Source organism: Mauremys mutica, chromosome 5 (genome assembly GCF_020497125.1).
Source record: "Mauremys mutica isolate MM-2020 ecotype Southern chromosome 5, ASM2049712v1, whole genome shotgun sequence".
NCBI classification, from domain to species: domain Eukaryota; kingdom Metazoa; phylum Chordata; order Testudines; family Geoemydidae; genus Mauremys; species Mauremys mutica.
In genome coordinates, this window is record NC_059076.1 from 39,317,279 (window position 1) to 39,342,568 (window position 25,290).

The 25,290-nt window shown below is 44.3% G+C and overlaps 1 protein-coding gene across 1 annotated transcript; it reads left to right on the forward strand.

The window, feature by feature from the left end:
• The first annotated feature begins 8,557 nt into the window (after positions 1-8,557).
• C5H4orf54 (chromosome 5 C4orf54 homolog) lies at positions 8,558-25,089 on the forward strand. The gene is made up of 4 exons (XM_045018537.1): positions 8,558-13,538; positions 18,592-18,705; positions 22,921-23,025; positions 24,820-25,089. The coding sequence occupies exon 1, from the start codon at positions 8,558-8,560 to the stop codon at positions 13,517-13,519; it is 4,962 nt and encodes a 1,653-aa protein (XP_044874472.1). The 3' UTR covers positions 13,520-13,538; positions 18,592-18,705; positions 22,921-23,025; positions 24,820-25,089.
• The last annotated feature ends 201 nt before the right edge of the window (positions 25,090-25,290 follow it).

Genomic DNA, 25,290 nt, shown 5'->3' on the forward strand with positions numbered 1-25,290 from the left:
ACTCACGGGTGGCAGTCGTCCCCCTCTACCTACTGGCTCCGCCTGCCACAAGAGGCCTGAGTCCCTGTACTGTTTGCTACTGGCTCAGCCTGCCACAAGAGGCCTGAGCCCCTGTACTGTTTGCTACTGGCTCAGCCTGCCACAAAAGGCCTGAGCCCCTGTACTGTTTGTTACTGGCTCAGCCTGCCACAAGAGGCCTGAGCCCCTGTACTGTTTGCTACTGGCTCAGCCTGCCACAAAAGGCCTGAGACCTACCTAGACTGTTTGTCGCCCAGCCCCTGCACCAGGGGGCCTGGGCCTGTCCTAGCCTTAAAGAGACAGGACAGAACCCCCGTGAGACAAGCGGGCCGGTGTGGCTCCCCTCCTCCCCTCAGAGGGTTGAGCCCCGGACCCGCCTGTTACAATGTGTGATAGCTAAACATGATTCCCCTGCACTCATGTTGTAAGTGACCTAATTTTTGGCCTGGTTGGTAGCAGGTTTAGTGCCACAGCTATAATCTCTACTTGTCTATGCTAAATCTCACAGAATGACAAACACTTTTACTTTTGAAACTTCTCTACTGTTCGGGAGTTATCGTGACAGTTATCCTGTCAGCATGTGGTTAAGATATGTAACAATCTGGCTTTTTTGTGATGACGGTTTACGGCATTATAGAAGGTAGCAATAGTTCCATGTGGCACAATTGAATTATATAGTAGTGTACTATTTGAATGGAAGTCCACGATGTATCTAGCAACAAGAGGAGGTAGCCCACATATCCTAGTTATCAGTTCTTGTTTGGCATAAGAACAGAAAAATGGCCATACTGGATTAGAGCAATGGTCTATCTAGCCCATGGTTTACTTCCCTCAGGTATAGACTCAGAATATGTCCAGTCTTCCGACTATGTCCAGTGCCAGGTGCTTCAGAGGGAATAAATAGAACAGGTAATCATCAAGTGATCCATCCTCTGTTGCCCATCCCCAGCTTCTGGCAACAGAGGCTAGGGACACCATCCCTGCCCATCCTGCCTAATAGCACTGATGCACCTATTCTCCATGAATCAGTGCCATAATGAGGGTGAGGTGAGTGAGGCACTTGCCTCGGGCGCGGAAGGTGAGGGGCGCAGAAAGTCTCTCCTTTGGCAGCAATTCGGCAGCAAGTCCTTCCCTCCGAGAGGGACTGAGGGACCCGCCGCCGAATTGCTGCCGGTCGTCGGCAAGGGAGAGAGGCAGCACGTCGGGCTCTTCGGCGGCAGTTCGGCGGTGGGTCACTCAGTCCCTCTCAGAGGGAAGGACCTGCTGCCGAATTGCCACTGAAGAGCCCAACGTGCTGCCCCTCTCCCTTGCCTCAGGCACAAAAACCCCTAGTTACAGCTCTGCCGTGAATGTATCTAGTTCTTCTTTGAACCCTATTATAGTCTTGGCCTTCACCACATCCTCTGGCAAAGACCCACAGGCAGAGGTGAAAGTAAGCCGGTATGGTCCGGTACGGCGTACTGGCAAGAGCCGGCTTCCACGGCGTGGATTGAAAGGGCTCAGAACTCCCCACCGCTGCGGGCAGCCCAGAGCCCTTTGAATCCTGGCCACAGCTCTGGCGGCTGGGCTGGGGCCAGGATTTAAAGGGCTCGGGGCTCCCCTCAGCGGCAGGAGCTCTGGGCCCTTTAAATCCCTGCCCCAGCCCCGCAAAGCTCGGGGTTCCCCCTGGCTGCTGGAGCCCCGGGCCCTTTAATTTGCCCCTGAGCCCAGGGAGGCTCCTAGCCACCTCTTCAGCTGGGAGCCCCTGGTTGATTTAAAGGCCCTGGATCTCCCAGCCACAGCTCGTGCCCCAGGGCCTTTAAATCTTGAGAAGCCACGCCTCTTCCGGATGAGGCCACGCCCCCCTCAGGACTCCGGCAGTACCAGTAAATCCTGTAAGTTACTTTCACCCCTGCCCACAGGTTGAATATGCGTTGTGTGAAGAAATACTTCCTTTTGTTTGTTTCAACCTGCTGCCTATTAATTTCATTTGGTAAGCCCTAGTATTTGTGTTATGTGGAGTAAATAACACTTCTTTTACTTTCTCCACACCAGTCCTGATTTTATAGACCTTAATCATTCCTCCTTAGTCATCTCTTTTCCAAGCTAAAAGTCCCAGTCTTATTAATCTCTCCTCATATGAAAGCTGTTCCATACCCCTAATCATTTTTTGTCCTTTTTTGTATCTTTTCTCATTCCAATTAGGGCTCTCAAGCAATTTAAAATATTAATTACCATTAATTAAACTGTTTATAATACAGTACCATTTATTTAAATATTTTTGAATGTTTTCTAAGAACATAAGAACGGCCATACTGGGTCAGACCAAAGGTCCATCCAGCCCAGTATCCTGTCTACTGACAGTGGCCAATGCCAGGTGCCCCGGAGGGAGTGAACCTAACAGGTAATGATCAAGTGATCTCTCTCCTGCCATCCATCTCCACCTGCTGACAAACAGAGTCTAGGGACACCATTCCTTACCCATCCTGGCTAATAGCCATTAATGGACTTAACCTCCATGAATTTATCTAGTTCTCTTTTAAACCCTGTTATAGTCCTAGCCTTCACAACCTCCTCAGGCAAGGAGTTTCACAAGTTGATTGTGTGCTGTGTGAAGAACTTCCTTTTATTTGTTTTAAACCTGATGCCTATTAATTTCATTTGGTGGCCCCTAGTCCTTATATTATGGGAACAAGTAAATAACTTTTCCTTATTCACTTTCTCCACATCACTCATGATTTTATATACCTCTATCAAATCCCCCCCCTTAGTCTCCTCTTTTCCAAGCTGAAAAGTCTGTCTCTTTAATCTCCCCTTATATGGGACCCGTTCCAAACCCCTAATAATTTTAGCCCTGGTCTACACTGGGGAGGGGGATCGATCTAAGATACGCAACTTCAGCTACGAGACGAGCATAGCTGAAGTCGATGTATCTTAGATCGACTTACCTCACGTCTTCATGGCGCGGGGTCGACTGCCGCCGCTCCCCTGTTGACTCTGCTTCTAGGCAGTGGTGGAGTTCCGGAGTCAACGGCAGAGTGATCGGGGATTGATTTATCGCATCTACACTAGACACGATAAATCGATCCCCAATAGATCAACCACTACCCACCGGGTAGTGAAGACCTGCCCCGCCCTTCTCTGAACCTTTTCTAATGCCAGTACATCTTTTTTGAGATGAGACCACATCTGTATGCAGTATTCAAGATGTGGGCGTACCATGGATTTATATAAGGGCAATAAGATACTCTCCATCTTATTCTCTATCCCTTTTTTAATGATTCCTAACATCCTGTTTGCTTTTTTGACTGTCACTGCACACTGCGTGGACGTCTTCAGAGAAATATCCATGATGATTCCAAGATCTCTTTCCTGATTCGTTGTAGCTAAATTAGCACCCATCATATTGTATGTATAGTTGGGGTTATATTTTCCAATGTGCATTACTTTACATTTATCCACATTAAATTTCATTTGCCATTTTGTTGCCCGGTCACTTAGTTTTATGAGATCTTTTTGAAGTTCTTCACAGTCTGCTTTGGTCTTAACTATCTGAGCAGTTTAGTATCATCTGCAAACTTTACCACCTCACTGTTTACTCCTTTCTCCAGATCATTTATGAATAAGTTGAATAGGATTGGTCCTAGGACTGACCCTTGGGAATACCACTAGTTACCCCTCTTATTCTGAAAATGTACCATTTATTCCTACCCCTTGTTCCCTGTCTTTTAACCAGTTGTCAGTCCATGAAAGGATCTTCCCTCTTATCCCATGACAACTTAATTTATGAAAGTGCCTTTGGTGAGGGACCTTATCAAAGGCTTTCTGGAAATCTAAGTGCACTATGTCCAATGGATCTCCCTTGTCCACATGTTTGCTTACCCCTTCAAAGAACTCTAATAGATTAGTAAGACACGATTTCCCTTTACAGAAACCATGTTGACTTTTGCCCAACAATTTGTTGTTCTGTGTGTCTGACAATTTTATTCTTTACTATTGTTTCAGCTAATTTGCCTGGTACTGACGTTAGACTTACCGGTCTGTAATTGCCAGGATCACCTCTAGAGCCCTTTTTAAATATTGGCGTTACATTAGCTATCTTCCAATCATTGGATACAGAAGCTGATTTAAAGGACAGGTCACAAGTCATAGTTAATAGTGCCGCAATTTCACATTTGAGTTTTCATAACTCTTGGGTGAATGCCATCTGGTCCTGGTGACTTGTTACTGTTAAGTTTATCAATTAATTCCAAAACCACCTCTAATGACACTTCAATCTGTGACAATTCCTCAGATTTGTCACTACAAAGGATGGCTCAGGTTTGGGAATCGCCCTAACATCCTCAGCCGTGAAGACTGAAGCAAAGAATTCATTTAGTTTCTCCACAATGACTTTGTCATCTTTAAGTGCTCCTTTTGTGTCTTGATCCTCCACAGGCTCCACTGGTTGTTTAGCAGGCTTTCTGCTTCTGATATACTTAAAAAACATTTTATTACCTTTTGAGTTTTTGGCTAGCTGTTCTTCAAACTCCTTTTTGGCTTTTCTTATTACATTTTTACACTTAATTTGGTAGTGTTTATGCTCCTTTCTATTTACCTCACTAGGATTTGACTTCCACTTTTTAAAAGATGCCTTTTTATCTCTCACTGCTTCTTTTACATGGTTATTAAGCCACGGTGGTTCTTTTTTAGTTCTTTTACTGTGTTTTTTAATTTCTACATTTTCAAATATATTGATTTCAATTACAACACAAACTACAAAGTGTACAGTGCTCACTTTATATTTATTTTTATTACAAATATTTGCACTGTAAAAATCAAAATAGTATTTTTCAATTCACTTAATACAAGTACTGTACTGCAATCTCTTTATGAAATTTGAACTTACAAATGTAGAATTATGTACCCAAAAATATTTAATAATAAAATTTTAATAATTGGAGATATACCAATCTCCTAGAACTGGAACAGACCTTGAAAGGTCATCGAGTCCAGCCCCCTGCCTTCACTAGTAGGACCAATTTTTGCCCCAGATCCTTAAGTGGCCCCCTCAAGGATTGAACTCACAACCCTGGGTTTAGCAGGCCAATGCTCAAACTACTGAGCTATCTCTCCCCCCTGCATTCAAAAGTAAAACAATGCAAAACTTTAGAGCCTACAAGTCCATTCAGTCCTACTTCTTGTTCAGCCAATTGCTCAGACAAGTTTGTTTACATTTGAAGAAGCTAATGCTGCTTGCTTCTTATTTACAATGTCACCTGAAAGTGAGAACAGGCATTTGCATGGCACTGTTGTAGCCAGCATCACAAAATATTTACATGCCAGATGCGCTAAAGATTCATATGTCCCTTCATGTTTCAATCACCATTCCCGAGGATATGCGTCCAAGGTGATGATGAGTTCTGCTTGGTAATAATCCAAAGCAGTGTGGACCGATGCATGTTCATTTTCATCATTTTGTCAAATTTTCAGTGAAAGTATTCTTAAAATGAATAACGTGCTGGGTCATCACCCGAGACTGCTATAATATGAAATATAAAGCAGAATTCAGGTAAAACAGAGCAGGAGACATACAATTCTCTCCCCAAGGAGTTCAGTCACTAATTTAATTAACGTATTTTTTTAACAAGCGTCGTCAGCATGGAAGCATGTCCTCTGGCAAATAAATATCTTGCAACGCCAGCTTACAACAGTGCCATGCGAATGCCTGTTCTCACTTTCAGATGACATTGTAATTAAGAAGTGGGCAGCATTATCACCTGTAAATGTAAACAAACTTGTTTCTCTTAGCCATTGGCTGCATTAAATCGCATGAGTTAACTGTGATTAATCAACAGCCCTAATTCCAATATATCTTTTTTGAGATGGGGTGACCACAGCTGTATGCAGTATTCAAGATGTGGGAATACCATAGATTTATAGAGAAGAAATATGATATTCCTAATGTCCTATGATGTTCCCAAAATTGTTAGCTTTTTTTTGACTGCCGCTTCACTTTGAGTGGATGTTTTCAGAGAACTATCCACAATGACTCCAATTTCTCTTTAAGCGGTAACAGCCAATTTAGACCCCATCATTTTATATGTATATTTGGGATTATATTTTCCAATGTGCATTAATTATTTTGCATTTATCAACATTGAATTTCATCTGCCATTTTGTTGCCTAGTCACCCAGTTTTGTGAGATCCCTTTGTAACTCTTTGCAGTCTGCTTTGGACTTAACCATCTTGAATAGTTTTGTGTCATCTGCAAATTCTGCCACCTCACTGTTTACCTGTTTGTCCAGATCATTTTTTAATATGTTGAACAGACCCCTGGGGGACACCTCTCTCCATTCTGAAAACTTATTTCTATCCTTTGTTTCCTATCTTTTAACCAGTTACTGATCTATGAGAGACAGAATTAAGGTTGCTGGGATGATCCTATCTCTGCATTTCCATTTATAAAGTGTGACCTTAACTTAGTGTTTCCTGTCTAAATTTGTGTTTTATAGAAAATGGCCCTTCAAAGTCTTCCCTCCTGTAAATTGCAATAATTATGAAGAGGGGAGGACACACAGTTAAGATCACATTTTAAAAAAATCCTCACTACCATAACACCAGATGGATTTATTTTTTTTTTTGCCTAGGAATTTAATAATTGCTCAGTAAGTCGAGTTTGCAAACTCTGCCAGGATTCCAGCTATAGACCCTTCTTAGTCAACTGTAAAATCTACTCCGCCACAAACTGCTCCATTTCTGTGCCTGGACGTCCTACTGATATTAATGGGAGTAATGCATATCAATTGCATGCAGGACAGAGTTCTCAACTGCCTCCAAGTGATCTCTAGGGGGAATGGTTGGTGGCGGTTGAAGGGACCTGTAGCAGGTCAGTTTGTTCCATTAATTTATCTGCCTCTTCCCAATAGTTTGATTCTACTTCCTTTTAAAAATTGGCTTCATTCTCTAGTTATATCTTACCCTTATGCTTCCTCCATTAAGCGTTTTACCATTAATTACATTTCCATTTTCTATAAGGAAGTCCAGGCAAAATGATCTATTTGGTGACAAAAACAACTTCCTTTGACAGATCTGCTATCAGATACTGAAGATATACAGATATGAACAGCTGTATTTTTTTTACTTTAATAATGCCTACCTGTTACATAGTGTTTTTAGTGGAGCATCTCCTTGAACGATCATTTTGCTAAAGACCAAAGTTTCTCTAAGTGTGGGGCATATAGAGAGTCCACAGATTCCAAAAGAATCAAGTTAGTCTTCCACTTCAGCAATTTTCTCTAACCATAGTAAACTAAATGCAGGAGACAAGTGCAAATAATTGTAGGTAAAACTTGCATGTTTTCAGTGCCTTTTTGCATTCCACATAGGTATGCATTTCCCCCTCCCCCCTGTCAGGTTTCTTCCAACGAGCCAAATACTCAGCCCCTGCTCTAAATATTTGAAACTCGAAAGACGAGTAACAACATTGTGTTGGTGGGAGTGTGATTCCAGTAAGTGATGGCTGATTGTGTTATTTTCGTTATACACAAATGTGAACGTTTTAAATAGTACTTTATTCAATCGGCATAAATGACAGCATAGCCTATGTATAGTTAATAGTTTTGACCTGGCCAGTGGCACTGTTTGCACAAAACCGCACTACCCCAAGCAAAGCTGGATCAGTTTGCATCGGATTAGCTGTGACCCCTCTTTCGGAATCAATCAAAATATATCTATGAAGATGCAGTACAACCAGACTTGTTTTACTTCTCTGGCTTATAAAGGGTAAACTATTTGTTATACCTTGTTATCATTTGCATTTAATGTGTTTGAAATATGATTTGACTAAACCATCTAACGGAACTGATCTGTGTTTAATAGGATTTTAATTTTCATGCACTTGATTTTAGAAGTTCAAGAGCATTACAGAATGGCCCTCGCAACTTTAAACCGGTTAAATTTGACTATCACTTGGCATCTTAAGCGTTATCCTGATGTTATTCAGAGCATCAGATCTAGTTAAGTCTGTAAAAACGTTTTCACATTTAATCATAAATATTCTTTACAGCACCGTCAGGACTGCTCAAATATCAACAAACACAGGTGTTTAAATACTCCTGGAGGAAAATGATTTCTGATTAATCTTGCTGCATGGCTGGAGTAAGATAAAAGCTCTTGGAAGAACAGCTTTGGATACCTTTGCAATGACTTGAGTGGACACATTTTAAATACATATGAAACCCATAAGATGAAGATCCCCCGTTGGAAAGTTAACTGAACATTACCGGTTTGCTTAAGTTTATCCTCAAGGAGAAGCAATGCGCCTAACTGCTAAAAATCCTTAGTTCAGTGTCATGGCAACACCTATGCAAACAGTCTATGAAACGTGGGCTTTAGAAAGTAACTCTTTTAGTAACAGAACATGTGCGTCTCTGTCCTCTCTCTGCCTCCACCCCAGAGCCAATTCATAAACGGGGCTGGCTAACGGCCCCGGAATAATGACCGTGGAATGAGGCAAACCTCCCACTGTAGCATAAGAAGAAATAGAAGAATTTCCATATGCTTTCTCTTCATTTCTGGATGGCTGGGGGTCGGGCTGCAGCTGCTGCCCTTGCTGCTACTTCTGTTACCAATGGCATTCAGACTGACAGCTCTCAGTGCCAAACCAACAACTGTACTCAGGAGCTGCTGAACAAGACAGTGGCAGCGGCAGCAGGAACAGCAGCGGCAGCCACCTCCACCCCAGCCCGGCCGGGACACTCTCTTGGGTCCACCGCTACCACTGAACAGCGAGGAGCGAAGCTGGGAACTACCCTGCTGGAGGCACGTGTGTGTCCGCTGGCTTTGCAGTCCCGGGTCCATATCTCCGCCTATTCCCTTCGCCCTCGGCCACATGCTGACGGGATAAGCATGGAAGCCCACAGTAAAGGGGGAGCGAAGGACCGCAGGATGAAGCGCCGCCCTGCACAGCCATTCACCACCATCACCTCCAAGGAATCGACCTATGTGGAGATTCAGGATTTCCCCCGAGGGAGGGAAGCCAGGCCCCAGACCCTAAAGCTGACTCTGGCAGGGAGCGGAGGAAAAGTGGCCTTTCTCAGCCCTAAAAACGGAGCTTGTGAGATCAGCGCTGTTAGCTGCTCGGCTCACAACGCGCTGGCAGCGGCAAGTGGAAATCCAGCATCCTTGGACCGTGACTCTAAACCAAGGGCCAGCCCAGGATCCCCGGGGAGGAAGGGTAATGAGGCGGGGGGATGCAGCGCTGGCTCCAACTCGGGCGGATCTAATGAAAACACTTCGTCTGGACTCCGCAACACGCAGCTTTACCCGAGCGCCTGCCCGGAGTCGTCGTCCTCTTGCCCATCCCCGGTGAACAAGGCAAGCGCGTTCCCCAAAACGGATGACACCGCAACCGAGGGCAAAACCTCCTCCTCTTCCTTTGGGTACGAAAGCGACGATGACGAGGATGCGGACTGCAAAGCGAGAGGGGGGAGCCGGGGGGCTTCCCAGCCCACCGACTGCGGCGAGACCAGCCCTGCCAACGAGGAGGCGCATTACATTACCACGCACGAAATCCAGCTCAGCGAGGTGGACCACGACATGGACTTTGACTTTGGCCTGGCCTCCAGGTGGGACTTTGAAGACAACAATGTGATCTACTCCTTCGTGGATTACGCCTCCTTTGGGAGCGACGAGACCCTCGGGGACACGCAGACGGAGGAGGAGAATAGCTGTTATCTCAGCACGACCAGCGATGCCAATAACCAGACGGACAGCATCGATAATACCAGCAGTACGGAGATAGTCAGCATTAACTCTGAAAACGATACCCCCAGCACAGACAAATGCGCCAGCTCGGAAGAAAGCCAGCCCAAGAACCCCGGCCACATGAGTGAGAACCCAGCTGCAGGCCACATTCTCCTATCAATCAAACCGACTTCCCGGGCTATAAATGAGCTTAGCAACCTGCATGAGAAGCAAAACATTATTTACGCTGCCAAGCATGAAGGCGACATGAGCCTCCGTGTCTCCACAGCTCCCGAACGCAAAGCCAGTTTCAAACAAGACGCGATTCATGACCAGGCAAAAAAATTTATCGCTGTCCCCGCGCGTTTGCAAACCCGGTGTGGAGCCATAAGGGCGAAAGAAGTGGGGGGATATTCCAGCGGTGCCTCCAGCGCGGTCAGCGAGCTGGATGATGCGGATAAAGAAGTGCGAAACCTGACGGCCCGAGCTTTCCGGAGCTTGGCTTACCCCTACTTTGACACGCTGAACTTCAGCTCCAGGGAGTCCTCCGCGTCCCTTTCGGATCAGGCGCTGGGGATCAACCGATGGTCCACTTATTTAGACCTGAAGTGCGGCAATCTCGGGCAGAAACCGGAGCAGAACCTGTTCAAGAGCAGCGCCGAACCTACCGGGTGGCACAGAAGCGCTGGGGCGAAGACATGCAGTGACCAGTTCTACATTCGCTCCAACAAATCGCAGACGAAAGCCCTAGAGTTCGTGGTCAGCAAGCTCGATGGGGAAATAACCCACGTGGAAACGCCAGCGTGCTTCGAGAAGCGGATCCAGTCGGGCTCCCGGGTTGTAACTTTATTGGAGACGTTGAATTTTAGCAGCAATGTTAATGCTGGTGTCCCCAGACCCGCGAAACGTCCTGGACATGCTGCCGCAGGGACAGGTTGCGCACATGAGCTTCCGGAAACGCTGCCCAGGGAGCCGGGTCAGGAGGCCAGCAAACAAACCGGGCTGGCCGCGGCAGAAGTCCCGGAGGGCACCCCGAATAAATCGAAATTCGCCTCCAGCCTCCTCAAGAATGTCATCTCGAAGAAAATGCAGCGGGAGCACGAGTTCAAAATGGAGAGGGGGGAGATCACAGACACTTCGTACACCGGGCTGGCCGCGTCCTTGCCTGGCAAGGAGCAGGAGGGCTCGGCCAGGGAGAAGCTGAAAGATGGGGGCATGCAGCGGCAGAACTCCAGGTATTCCGAGGGCAGCTCTGACTACACGATTGTGACCGCAGAGGACCCGGGGGACTTTTCTGACAGCAAGTCGCCGACCTCCAAGGCGTCTACCCCTCGCCCAGACCGACCCCTGTCGGAAACGCGCCTGGAGGACGTGTGCGAAATTAAGAAGAGCGCCTCGGAGGCAATCAAAGCGACCTTCCTCCGCAGCCAGAACAGCGCGTTCAGGTCCTGGAAAGAGAAAGAGGCAGAGAAGAAGAAAGAAGAGCGAGCTCCCATCGGGAAACTTCAGTTCTCCTCCGCCAAATGCGACTGGCGGGCCGATCTGGGTGAGATCTCAGCGAGCAAGTCCACTAAAATGTCTCGTCTCTTCGTCCCAAACATTCAGCGCACCCCCACGGGAAGGCAGCCTGGCACGCAGGTGACCAAATACTCCACCGCCACCTATGCGGCTCGGGCTGGCACCCCCGTAAAGCCCAGAGCTCCCGAGATCAAGATCAGCCTGGGCAGCGTGCAGCCAAGCAAGGATCACCCCTTTGACATCGCTAAGCTGCTCACCCCCAAACTAGCCGCGACCGCACCGACCCTTTTCAAGGCAGCGGAGGAGCCCCGAGGCCAGGCGCAGAAGGCATTCAAAGCGGACGGCCTGGACAAGGTGCCGCAATTCCTGGTGCGCGATATAAGAGAAAACAAGCCTAAGGTCCCCGGGCCCATTCACCAGGTAAGAGACGTCAGGAAACTGATCAAGAGCTCGTACGGCCACGACTCGGGCGATACCAACAGCGACAGGAGCAGCGCGCTCTCCGACCAGGGCAGCGCTGAGCAGAAACCGAGGCAGCTGGCCATAGCCGGGGTCCCCAGGGCCCTGTCTCCCATGGTGATCACCTGCCAGGCGGTCAGTAACAGCAGGGAGGACAAGCGGCCGGGCGAGGCGGGGGGCAAGGTGCTGCCTGCCACGGCAGAGGGGACAATCCTGGTGCACAGGACCTCCGGGAGGCTGCCCGTGGCCACCATCGCCCCCAACAAGAGCGACCCCCGCTTGCCCGCCGTGCTGAAGATCGTGTCCAAAGCCTCCGCCCCCTGGCGGCAGCAGCCGCCGCCGCCGCCCGCCCCCGCTCCAGCCCCAGCCCCCGCTGAGAAAGGCAAGGGGGCGGACGAGGAGCCGCCCAGCCGCAACGCGCTGGAGAAGCTGACGGCGGCGGTGCGCAGCATGGAGGAGCTGTACAGCTTCAGCAAGCACGAGTGGAAGCGCAAGAGCGACCCGCGGCCCATCACCGACAGCCACGTGCTCTCCCTCATCGCCAGCGAGGAGCGCGGCCGCCCCGCCGAGGCCAGGAGCGCGGCCCCGCCCCCGCCCGCTCCCGAGCGCCAGCCCCGCCCGGGCTCCGGCCCCAAGTCCGACAAGGTCTCGGCCAGGGCGGCCGCGTTCGAGAGCCTGGCGCGGGAACGGCCCCGACCCCTGCCCGGGCCCCGGGGGGAGGCGGGCGCGGCGGACAGAGCCCCCGGCCCGCAGCCGCCACGAAGCAGCGTCTTCACCATCAGCTCCGCGCAGAAGGCGACGGCGGCCGCCCCGGCCAAGCTCCCCGCCGCGGCCTCGCCGCTCCGCAGCCTGAAGGGCCAGGCCGGGCCGGCCCCGCGCTCCCTCAAGCTCCCCCCGGCCGCCGCCGCCGCCGCCGAAGGGAAGGGGCCTGGCGAAGCCGAGAAGGGCGCGGCCGGGCCCGACTGCGGGAACTACCTGGCCATGCCGCTCAAGGAGCCGCCGGCCGCGGGAGGAGGCGGTGGCGGCCACCCGGGCCCGCTCTCGGCCTCGGCGGCCGCCGCCGCCCTCCAGCCCTTCAGCGCCGCCAAGAGCCGGGGCCGCCTCAGCCCCAAGCAGCAGCAGCAGCAGCCCGGCCCCGCCGCCCCGCCTGCGGCCGCCCCGGAGCTGCCGCCCGCCGCCATCTACCATCAGCCGCTGCCCATGGCCGCCCTGCACGGCGCGCAGCCCCCGCCGCTGCTCTGCTTCTCGCCGCCCTCGGCCGCCGAGCCCTTCCCGCCGACGCAGCGCAAGGTGCTGCTGGACCTGAGCACCGGCCAGTACTACCTGGTGGACGCGCCTGTGCAGCAGCCCCTCAAGAAGAGGCTCTTTGACCCCGAGACCGGGCAGTACGTGGAGGTGCCCATGCCCCAGCAGCCGGCCGTGGCCCCGATGCCGCTCCCCATCTCCCCGCTGGCGCTCAACCCGGGGCCGTATGGTGCCACCTACATGATCTACCCTGGCTTCCTGCCCACCACCATGCTGCCAGCTAATGCCCTGCAGCCCCAGCTCTCCCTCCCGGGCAGCGACGTCAGCGCCCCCGCCGAGACCAGCAGCCCAGGGGCAGCACTGCGGGGAGGAGGAGGAGGAGAGGCCACTTTTGTGGAAAGTCCTTATTATATCGCCACGGGTAATTCCCAGTCGTCAGCCGCCACTGCCCAGCTCAGGGCGGCAGAGGGGAAGCCGGTCATCAGTATCACATCCCAGCAAATGGGGCCAAGGATAATTGCCCCGCCCTCCTTTGATGGTACCACCATGAGGTTCGTGGTGGAGCACAGATGATAAACCAAAGAGGCTGCTGGTGAGTTGGTTTGTGCTCTTAAAAATGCGTGTGATAGGAGCAATTTGATATCACAATTAAGCAGCCCTAGGTATAATAAAATAATACTTAATCTCAGAAGCATTCAAGCTTTTGTAAGAAATTGTGGTAATGTCCCCAAAGATTTTTTTTTTTAATGTCACTTGATACAATCTGGTGTACGCACCAAAGTGGGAGAAAATGGTGTTTGTATGGATCTCTATTAATCTTCCCTGGCAGGGCTGGTTTGTGCTCCCTTCTCCATTTGGGTATTTCTTGAAACACTTGGTTAATTTGAAACTTAAAGATATCTAAAATGTAACCTATTCATGTGACAATGGGCATTTTTTCCCTTCTCTTCTCCCTCTCCCCCCTTGTTTGTTGGTTAGTGTTTTCAGGATCTGGTTTTCTTAGGACCATTAGTTTTTGTAAATTTCTTCTTCAAATGGCTTCTAAAATGTGTCTGTAAATAGACACACTCAATATTATCATCTGGTTACTTGATCTCAGTTTCAAAATGAGGGTCATAGCTTTCTAATGAAAAAAGCCATCCATCTCTTGGTGGCAAGGGAAGCAACAGCTGGGTTTGAAAGGCCTTCACTCCTTAATTTCTCCTTCAGTAAGTTAAGGAGGGTCACACGCAAAGGCGAACTTCCCTCTTCTCACTCCCCAATGCTGTTCCAGTGGGACACAAGTTAGCATTCCTTTTTCTGTGCTCCAGTGAAGGAATATTGGGTCACCTTCCTGCTTATTTTCAAGATAGGTAGGAAGAAAAAGCAAAGTTAGACCACTCTAGTGCATTTCTCCTGCTCATTGGGGATGGGGGAAGATTGGTCTAAAAGAGAACAACTCCATTTCACTTTCCTTTGTTGGGGAGGTTCTATTGAAGACCATTCCAATTGCATGAAATGGCACTAAAAGGAGCACAGTCAGGGGATAGGAGTGCTCTGAGGCTTTGTTTACACTGGGAATTTCAGCAATTATTGGCCAGCCACCAGCATAGCTGTATCGGTGCAAACCTGTAGTGTAAGCAGACAGTTGCTACTAACTATGATTTGCACAAGTTGAACTTGCCTCCATTTCAAGCATGGCTTCTCTATTCTGAAGAGTTTGCCTCTGTGCGATTACACCAGTGTTTGGTCACAGAAGACTGTAATCAGGGCAAACCTTCAGTGTAGACATGGCTTGAATATTCAGGGAGGTTAGATGTATCACACAAGAGGGAAGATGGGATTGAGAACAGTATTCAACAAATGCGGAAGTCAGGCTGCGGAACAGATTAGCCTTTTAATTGTGGGGATGGGTGGCAACTCTAAAAAGACAATGAACATCATTACCAAAGGCCAGTTTACATTTCATTACAAAACAAATGTAACAGAAAAACGGTTGAGAATCTTTACCAAGAATATGTGTGGCAGTTGTGCACAGTGCCCTTGACAATCTTTTTAATAAATTCCCAAAGTTTTAGGTTTAGCCCTAATTTGCTATCTGCTTTGTTTAGTCCCACATTTGTTTCTAATTTTTTCTTTCCCCTATTTTGTGTTGTCATAAGAACGGCCACACTGGGTCAGACCAAAGGTCCATCTAGCCCAGTATCCTGTCTTCCGACAGTGGCCAATGCCAAGTGCCCCAGAGGGAATGAACAGAACAGGTAATCATCAAGTGATCCATTCCCTGTCGCTCATTCCCAGCCTCCAGCAAACAGAGGCTAGGGACACAATCCCTGCCTATCCTGGCTAATAGCCATTGATGGTCCATCAATCCTCCATGAATTTATCTAGTTTTTTTGTTGTCTTTTTTGGTGTTTTAATCAATGGAAGTACAAAAAATTACAAGAACTGAATAATTGGTCTCCAGTTGACTAAAACTTTCCTTAGGTTAGGTGCCTTGTGCATCCAGCATTCCTTGCTGTGTAATTGTTTGTAAATCATTTTATTTTGTTCTACGTTTAAATCGAATTGTTTCCTGTGTTAATTATTGGATTCACCAAGAGGTAGCCAAACATCAGTTGGGTGGATTCATAATCCATTGTTTAGGTTGACAGTTATCCAATGCTAATCTAGTTAATCCCAGCAGGAATTTTTCCTCTGGGAAAATTGTACACCTCTTTTGCTTTCCCTGGTTTCCCCTCTTTCCTCTTTAGAAAAGATCTCAAGTTACTGGTGCAATGGATTGTGGAGAGTAATTTATTCCTTAGATTACTGTGCAGATATTTTAGTTATTTTAAAACAGACTGTTTATATATGCTATATTAGGGGCACAGTATCGTAATTGCAATAAATGTACAAAAGAAAAGAATACATTTTTCAAATACTTTTTTTTATTACTCTGGGAAGCGAAGTTCACCTTTCTTCTCATGATATTTGTGTCCAATATTAGTGGGTTATTCTAGCATTTGTTTAGTTATCTAAACAAATCTTTCTGACTGAAAGATATGCTTTGAGCACAGTAGTCCATATACCCCTTGATAGTGATGGGCATATCGCATCCATTTCCCTTTGCATCATGCTGAATATTTATGCCTGTGAGTGCAGCATGAAAGATACATTATCTGACCAAAATATTGGTGGCACAAAATGTATGATACTAAATTTGATGCATAAAATAATTCAACAGTTTACAGCAACTCACTGGACTTCTCTATACTCAAAAGATTGCTGTTAAATTGGCTAGGCCTAAAATTTAATCTACTTGGTTTTTCTTCTAAAGTGGGAAGAAATGTATCTATACTTAAGGATGTGGAACTGAGGTAAACATCAGACAAGTGATACAAGATATGGTGCTTTTTTCTCAGCCCCTGACTTTAAAACAAAAAACTAACTGAAACAAGTAGTTTTTATTACTTAGTCACATAGCACAAGACAAATTTTAGTTCAAGCTTTGGTCACCAATATTATTTTCAGGGAAAAATGGTGAGACAACATTGCGACCATAAACAGTTGCCCTGTTCTCTTTTTTTTTCTGTATGTTGACCTCATTTTCCACCTCCCTGTTTTTTCTCTCTCTCCTACTATCTTACTTCCTCTTTGTATCTTTTCCTGCATCTTTATATCTCCTTCCACTTTTGCCTCTTTCCCTTTTCTCATTTTTTTCTGTTCTCTCTCTCTCACTTTCCTTTCTCTTTGATTTGTCTATTTTGTTTTACTTTTTCTCTTTTTGTTTTTCCTGCCCAACCCAGGACAGTAGACACAGTAGTAGTGCACTCAGTAGTTCTGCGACTAAAATCCACTAACTAGAAATGTTCATTGCTAATTAATTTCACTCTGCTTCCAATTCCATTTGTAAAGTGTTTTAGTGCAGAACTTTTTTACAGAGCCTAACATGAACTGAAATAAGTGCCGTATCTCATGAGCTAGCCATAGATTTTCAGGAGTTTAAAACCACATTTTCTTTTTAGCTTCTCTTCTGACCGAGAAATAACATAATTTACTAACCTAAAAGCTTGTATATGAGTGTTCTTGATTCCCTCTCTCCCCTTTTTCCATTCCTTATTTTCCTCTTTCTTCCCATCTTTCTCTTCATCTTATACCCCATCTCTCCCTCTCTCTGCTAGCATATCATTTTCCTTCTTCCTCAGATCCTCCATCACTAAATGCGTCACTGTGCCAAAGACTGGTCAGTATCAGAAGCCAGTATCTTTTGGGGGTTAATGTGACTTGACTCATTTTGTCTTGTTTCTTTGTATGTTGCTATTGGTTGTGATTGTCTTATGTTAGGGCCTCATCTTGCAAACGTTTGTTCCTGTTGTGGTTCTTTGCTACTGTGAGTAGGTCTATTAACTTCAATATGAGTAGACCAGGTAGAAAGTGCTTGCATGCAGTACTGGGCTCTTAGTCAGCTATCTGGTTAAAGTGCAACCTTGCTGAATATTTTTTAGATTCTAAGTATACAGCATATGTTAAGAAATACGTTGCTTTATCTCTGAGAAATGGCCTGCTCTTTATTCCTCCCCGGAAAAATGAATGACCACTCTTGTGAGCTTGCTGGTAAAATAGTTCTTTCTTGTTAGGATTCCTCTATTTCTATAGCAGCAGTTAATTAAAGCTTCCTGCTTCCCTGGCATCAGTTATGCTGGTGCACATACAAATAGATTTAAAAATTAATGTTAATTTTCATCTTTTGGAATACATGGTTGGTGGAATGAGGTGGGGAGAGCCTGTTTGCTATATAGAAAAGACCGACATTGGAAGGAGAGCCATTTGATTTCAAGTTCCTGTGAGATTATCATGAACAGAAGCCCCTATCTTGCAATGAACTTGTTATGGGTGGACCCCATGCACCTGCATGAGCTTATGGAGTCCTGCCTGCTTTTATACAGTTCACTGCTGGACAGGACCCTTAGATTTAAAGAAAAGTAAAACTGTTTCGGGGCCACACCGCCCACCTGCCCGGCGTTCCGGGGCTGGTGACACTCGGGTGGCCTGTGTGTGTGTGGGGGGACACCCACCGACTGTGCCTGGGGCTCCCAGCCACCGCTATCGCAGTAACTGTGGGGGGGCCCGGGCCCTTTTAAATCACCTGGGCAATTGCGCGGCCTGTTTACATTTTATATTTTTGGAGGGTTATAACTTGGTTTTATATCTTTGCTGTGAGTCGAAACCTGGCTTATAACTGCTCAAGCTATAAGTGAGTTGTGTTTTCTCCATCCATGTAAGCACTTTTAATTACCAAATGAAATGGTCACATTTTTAAAAGTCTGACTTTCTTTAACTATGAAACTATTCCATGCACATGATGATGCACTTTGTTAAGCCTAAGTCAACCTACACTTAAAGTTCTGTACTTAAAATTCAGTTGTGCAAGGTCCCTGATCTAGCAAAAGCTGTGAGACCACAATTCAGCAAAGCATCGAATCTTCTAGACACTATTATTTGATATTGGCAACAGATTAAGAAATTGTCAGTAACATTATTGTAATAATGAAGTGAAATGTTATTTATTGTTCTGCAATAATATAGAGTGCTTAAATTAGTAATTAACTTAATTTAAGAATTTCTAATGTAAACCTGTACAACGTTCTAAGAACTTAATTTCTTTCATTGATGTATTTTTACAGGAACAAGGAAGAAGAATTATCCTCCTTTAATATGAAACGTGGTAACACTAGGCATTCATCCTTAAAAACTGCTTCCACAGTTTTCTCATTTTTTGCTTCATACAAAACAAGTGTGTAAGTTTCTTGTTTTCTCCTCAATACCCCCATTTTTGGTGTCTGTATACATTTAATTATGCAAAGCAGGCTGAATAATTGCATTATTTTCTGTAAAATTGTTCCTTTTTATACTGAAGCCAAGCAGACATTATACATGCCCCTACTCGTATGGCTAAGTGAAAATGCTAACATTGTTCACATACTTCCATTTCTTTTACCTTTACCAAAAAAACCAAACCAACAACTTACTCAGTGGTGTTAGTACTACTCAACTGTTTTTGTAAAAACAAGTGTGAAAATGTGACATGATTTTAAGTTTGGATCAAAATATATCTTCTTACAGGTACTCAGAATTTGTTATGAATATATAATGCAGCCATATAATTTACCAAACAGAGGCCCTAAATCTTCTCCCATTGAAGTCAATGGAAGTCTTGCCATAGACTTCAGTGAGAGCAGGATCAGGCCCCGAGTTTATAACATTATAGGTGTGCACTTTGAATAGCAATCATAGTGATATGTAGTCTTTAGGTTATCGTTAGTGTGTATTTTTGGTATGGCTTCAAACATGGTTGTGAAACTATCACAGAACTTGTTTTGATTGCTGTCATTTTTTATTTGCTCTTTTGTACTGTGTTTGACATGACAGGTTGCCTTAATCATGGCAGTTTTTAAATACTAGGCAGCCAGAAATTGAATGTAATCTTTTTAGACCCCAATTTTAAAGGAGAGGATAGCATTTAGTTTTCTTTGACTGCAGTCTTTTGTTAAAACTTTGTAACTTTGTTCTAAATTAATTTAATCTCAGTGATCCACATTACAAAGTTCCTTTGTTGTGGTGTTTATTCAGTATTGTGTTCTTTTGTGTCCATTATACAGCAGATTTATCTGAGGCCCAAATTAACAATATATTTGCGTAAGAAATTTCTTTCTGAAGGGGAAAAAAATACAATAGATGGCTAGTCAGAATGGGACAGATATGGGCCTGTTATAACTCTGCTGAAGATGGTGGTGTTATACCGATGATGAATTTGTCTTATTAAAAGAGATCTGTTACCATGATGGTAGGTCTGCCTTACAATTGATTTTAATCAATGACCTGCTCGTGTATTGATTGCCCTCACAAAGTTCCCATTCAAATCAATGGGAGGACAAGGGATGCAAGACCAGGCCTATAGTATCTAATTTAAAGCTCTCTCAAGGGCACAGCATGCCGTCCATTGATGCCATTTAAAAAATAAAATAAAAAAGGACGTGTATGTATAGATATCCAGATACATGGTTTTCTCTTATCGGTTCCAAAATATGCCCTCATTTTACAGTCTGCCTTTAACTGTAAACAACTTTTAGAAAACTTTTATATCATGTGCCGTTCTAAAATACTCATGGCTTAAAATACTTAAATGTTTAGAACTATAACTTGTTTATCTTGTGTGAAAGATTTGAAGTAGACTTTTGCTTTACCAGTTCATAAGAACTAAAAATGAGTGTAACTTTAAAACATCAGAAAGACTTGAGACTTCCCAAGTGTAAGAGAAAGCAAACTTTTCTTTGAGGGTATATCTAGATGAATATTTAGTTCATGGCAAGCTGAGAAATCTACCTCGCGCTAGCCTGTTGTACATGAAGTGTTCATGTGGAGACTGTTGCTGCAGGTTCTATAGAGCTCTTTGAGCTACCCTGCTTTGAAATGGGAGTAGGTCAAAGCACCCTAGGGAACTTTCAGTATTTGTATAGACAGGCGCTCAGATGAGATGTGTTTCAGGTTCTTAAGTTGAGTAAAGAAAGATACTTGATTTTTGAATACTTATAAATATAACCATCTAAAAGAATGTTGACAAGATGTCAACATTCAAAACGTCAGATCTTGCATTCTTTACTCTGTCCTTAAGTAAAATTCCCATTAATTTCAAAGGGTTTTTCCCAGAGTAAGGAGACATAACCCAGTCTTGCTCCCTTAGCAGTTTAGCCACTGACTTCAGTGGAAATAGGATCAGGCTATAAGTAAGGAGCGTGGGATTTGTCTCTAAATTCATTTAGTCATTTGACATATTTTAATATAAAAGGTTGTTTTTCATATTTAAACGTACTGCAGTTGAATTTGATCAATGGAGGAAACCTGTTCAAAAATACAATATGTTTAATTGTATTGAATACCCAACTTTCTTATTTATGACTTTCTGCAGAAGAAAATATCTGGAGCCTTCTGACTATGCAAGTCTGGGAAGGCTGTGGCTTTTGGCTCCGGGAAGCATTGACCTATTCAGAAGAAAGGTCTGCCTTCCACTGAAGCCCTAATAAAATAAAATCTAACAGCTCAGTTGCCAAAAATTGTGGCGCTGATAGACAGCTGGAAAGCTCATGCAAATAAATTTGCCTCCCAGAATGCCTGATTCTTGCTTCCTTTGTAACTGTCGTCCTCCCCAACCACGTGTGGCCATTCAGCACATTGGAATTATTCCAGCTGTAGGTCAAAGTAGCTCTTCTTCACAGGCTTTGGAGTTTTTTCCTCTGATGACCTACCTATATATAATGTAACCTTAATTATGGTGTGGTGACTGCTCCACTGTAGCACATGTTTAAAGCTTTAAAAATGACTTTGGAGTTCGGAACCTATTTGCCCCATGTCCATTTGTTTAATCACTGGTCTCTTCATTCTTTTCTGTAGCTCACAGGTTCATTTGTGAAACCAGCCAACAAGAGCTGTGATTCTGCCTGGCCCGAGTGCCATACAGTAATGGTTCCTGCACTACAGTCCATGGATCACAAATGGTCTCTACAACAAAATGTTTTCAAAATGAAACAATAGGGGACTGGGAGGAGAGATGCTATGAGAAAATCTCTCTCACAAACTGGTCCACAGAATGAAACGTGCATCCCTGCCATACAATAAATCCCTGTCATATATATGGAATACTCCATATATGGAGTATATGGAAATTAGACTCCTGAAAATGCGGTTGGGGATTCCATTGAACTTGCTCAGGGACTCTCCTAGGAGTGATGTCTTGACCTGTCAGCCTAACAATAACTCAAATGCAGAACTTCTCCAGGTTAATTCCTTTAAGATGTCTGTGGAATTGATCTCCCTTCTTTGGGAAACTAGCTGTTTGCTGGAGAGAGACTTACGCTCTGAAGTATGGACACACTCAGTGTCATTATAGCTATGCTGGCATAGCCCTCTAGTGTAGAAACAGCCTACACCTACCAAGTTTTTCCATCAGTGTAGGAACATCACTTCCCTGAACGATGTTAGCTAAGTTGACAGAAGCTGCCTTCTGTCCACATAGCTGAGTCTACTCGGAGGGTTTTGTTGGCACAGCATCGTCTGTCAGAGGTGTGGGTTTTTTCACACCTCTGATTGACATAGCTATGCTGGCATAACTTTTAACTTTCATTCAACTTTGACTTTCATTCAGCTGTGTGCTCTAACAATCCACAGTGCTTGAGTTGCTCCAAACACAAGTGTCATGGATAGGCCGAAATAACACTCCAGCGCACAGCACATGGTTTATCATTAAGGTAGGAATAGGGAATCTGAATTATTAGAAATGGATGAGTGCAGGTGTTTGGGAGTTTCAGTTCTCTATATAGTGTTCCCTGAGCATGCTCAGAGAAATCCCCTTGTTTCCTTATATGAAATGATAGTCATTTCATTTCATGGAGATATAGCTAATGCCTACTGAAGTGTTCTGCAGCTATTGAAGAGAGTACATTTCCACAGAAGAAGAAAAATTCAACCTAGGAAGCGTAGAACCCAGGAGGTTGACACAGCTTTTATGGACCAGTAGCCACGTATTCTGCTTTCAGCTAGTTTGAGCCCTAAAATCCCCACTTTAATAATTACCAGTGATATAATAAAGGCAGTACAGGATTAGATGGTTCTGTGCAAATCATTTTGGGCTATTCCTTGCTTTCTTTACTCTGGCAAAACTGCCAGTGAAGTCAATGGGAGTTTTCAATGAATAAGAATCTAAAGTTTATATGAAAATTTTGAGACTAATGAAAGTTTTTGAAAAATGACCTTTATCAAAGTAAAAACAAACAAACAAAACTGCTTAAATAATGTTTTGTTTTAATACATTTGTTTATTTTAGTGTTTGTCACATTTAAGGAAAATCTTAGGGTTTAATTTACAGTTTTGTTTCCACTGATGAGGTATAAAAAATGAGCTACAGTTGTCTTGAAGTACACATGTGCGATTTTATTTCACCAGAATTTATTTGTTTGCAGGCACAAATTGAAATTATCCTCAGGATGAAATGCACTGCACGTATACAGGTAGTGAGTGATTTAACATATGCTGTTCTCATTTACCTGCATCGTTGTGGAAATCAGGTGAAAGAAATAATGTTTTAACACTTTAAGAACTCTGAAGTGCACAACTAGAATATATAGAATGTAAAGTTCATCCTTGTGTTCCTCAATAATGTTGCCTAGATTTATAAGCTTTACATTTTTATCAGAATTTTGCTTTTCTGTTCAGGTGCCTTTTAAAGAAAATGACTGCATCTTTGCCGTTTTCATGAATGATAATGATAAAAGTCTATATATGTTACAAATAGGATTTCTGTGTTATATGAAACAGACAGTACTTCAGACTGCAGGACAGTATAGCTACCAAAGTAGATTGACCATAGTCACACAAATATGTGTATGGTACACACACTATAATACTAGCATCTGCATTTAAAAATATTAGCGACGACATACCTTTTTCTATAACGGTGCTCAGAGAGGAGTTTCACATTACAGTTTACAAGATGTAGGTTTGCACACACAAACTCTCAGGGTTTACAGTTTTGCCCGGTGTACTTGAAAGAAAAAAAAATGGTGCCCTGTATTTCAAAAAATATTTGTAGCAAATGTTTTTGTTAAACTGCCTGTAAAAAATGAAAGCAATAACATGAAGCAGTATCAACAATTATCTGTTTTCTCAGGGGAAATCTCTTCAATAGAATGTTTGACATTAGGATTGAAACAGTGTTTGCTTAATTTTGTCTGTTAATATTAAACAGACTACATGTTTGCATAAAGTGTCAGTTATGCGAGGTGTTGTATGCTTTGGCCCTGATCCAGCAAAGCACTTGAGTATGTCCTTACCTGTAAGCACTTGAGTAGCTCCACTGACTTCAGTGGAACCACTGACATGTTTAAGCATGTGCTTTGGTGCTTTGCCTTGTTGGAGCCAGAACTCTCAGCATCCTGCAAGATGGAGCCCCAGGTCCTTAACATTATGTGTATGCAAATAGTACTCCAGGCTTGAGTCTAACATGAAATATGCAGGCATACATTGCTTTAAAGAGTAGTAATATGGTGCTTATGCATGCTTACCCAATGGTGAATTTGTCAAGTTAATGTAGTCATGTGTAACCACATATCTTGGATTAGAATCAAGCCCTCTGTGTCAGGTTCACAAGCGCTAGTATTGTATGTTTCATATTGTGGTCATAGTACCTTAGGGTGAAATTCACCCCTCTGTAGAGAATCAGCACAAAACCCAGGCACTGCTCAAGTTCCACGTAAGCCCGATCCAAAGTCCTCTGAAGTCAACATAAAGAGTCCTGTTGATTGCAGTGGATTTTGAACCACATCCTGCTTGAAGGCTTAAATGAGACTCGAGCGGTCCTTGTGTTAATATGCAGTGCAGGGGGGTGAATTTCTCTTTTTAGAATTATTGATACATACTCATTTAGGTGAATAATTTTAAAGGTATATTTATGGGTTATGTGTTTATTCCCATCTGCATTCGAAGATGAGTTTACTGTGTAGTGGTGATGGCCAAAGTGTCATTCCTTTTCGTAGAAGTTACCATAAACTTGTGGCTACCTGAGAATTCATACAATACTTTAAAACATGCTTGATGTGGAAGATGATCCTTTTTTTTTTTTTTTGGCGGGGTGGGAGGACGCATCAGTATTAAGACATTGAACAGCACAAATATGAAGTAAAGACAATGATTGTTAAAGAGAATGTGAGTGGTATGTTTGATTAGAGCATAGTGGGTTACATTGTAAATGGTAAAGGCAGAGTGTTGTGAAGGGTTTGTAATGACAATGTATTATTGCCAGTGGAAAAAGAGAAGATATATAAATGGAGAGAATTTGACTCTTTAAATTGCTTTCAACCTAGACGACATTTTGGCAAGTTCCTAGCTGAAGTCTGAAGTGATCACATTACAGAATGCTGTGAGCTTGGAATTTAAGGACAAAAAATACAGCAAAAAAGCTCTGAGAATTGCACTAACTGTGTGTTGCACAAGGAGAAAATTTAATTAGATGTGAATCATGTGAGAATGGACTGTTTTAAACCATTGAATACCGAAGTTTGTAATTCATTGGCAAACATTTGCATATGTTTTTTTTGAATGTTATGACAAATGAAATGTATTTTTCAGTAAAAGACACATTGCAAACAAGCATAAACTGTTTGACCTTGTTTTTGTGAAATTGAATGCTTTTGTCATGGCATTATTATGGATGTTATTTAACATGTAAAATACCAAATAACAGAAGGAAAGTTTACACTATGTAGCAAGCCCCAAAATGTACACTCACAAATTCAAAAGATTTTTAATTTGTATCTCAAAACGCTGTCTCAGAA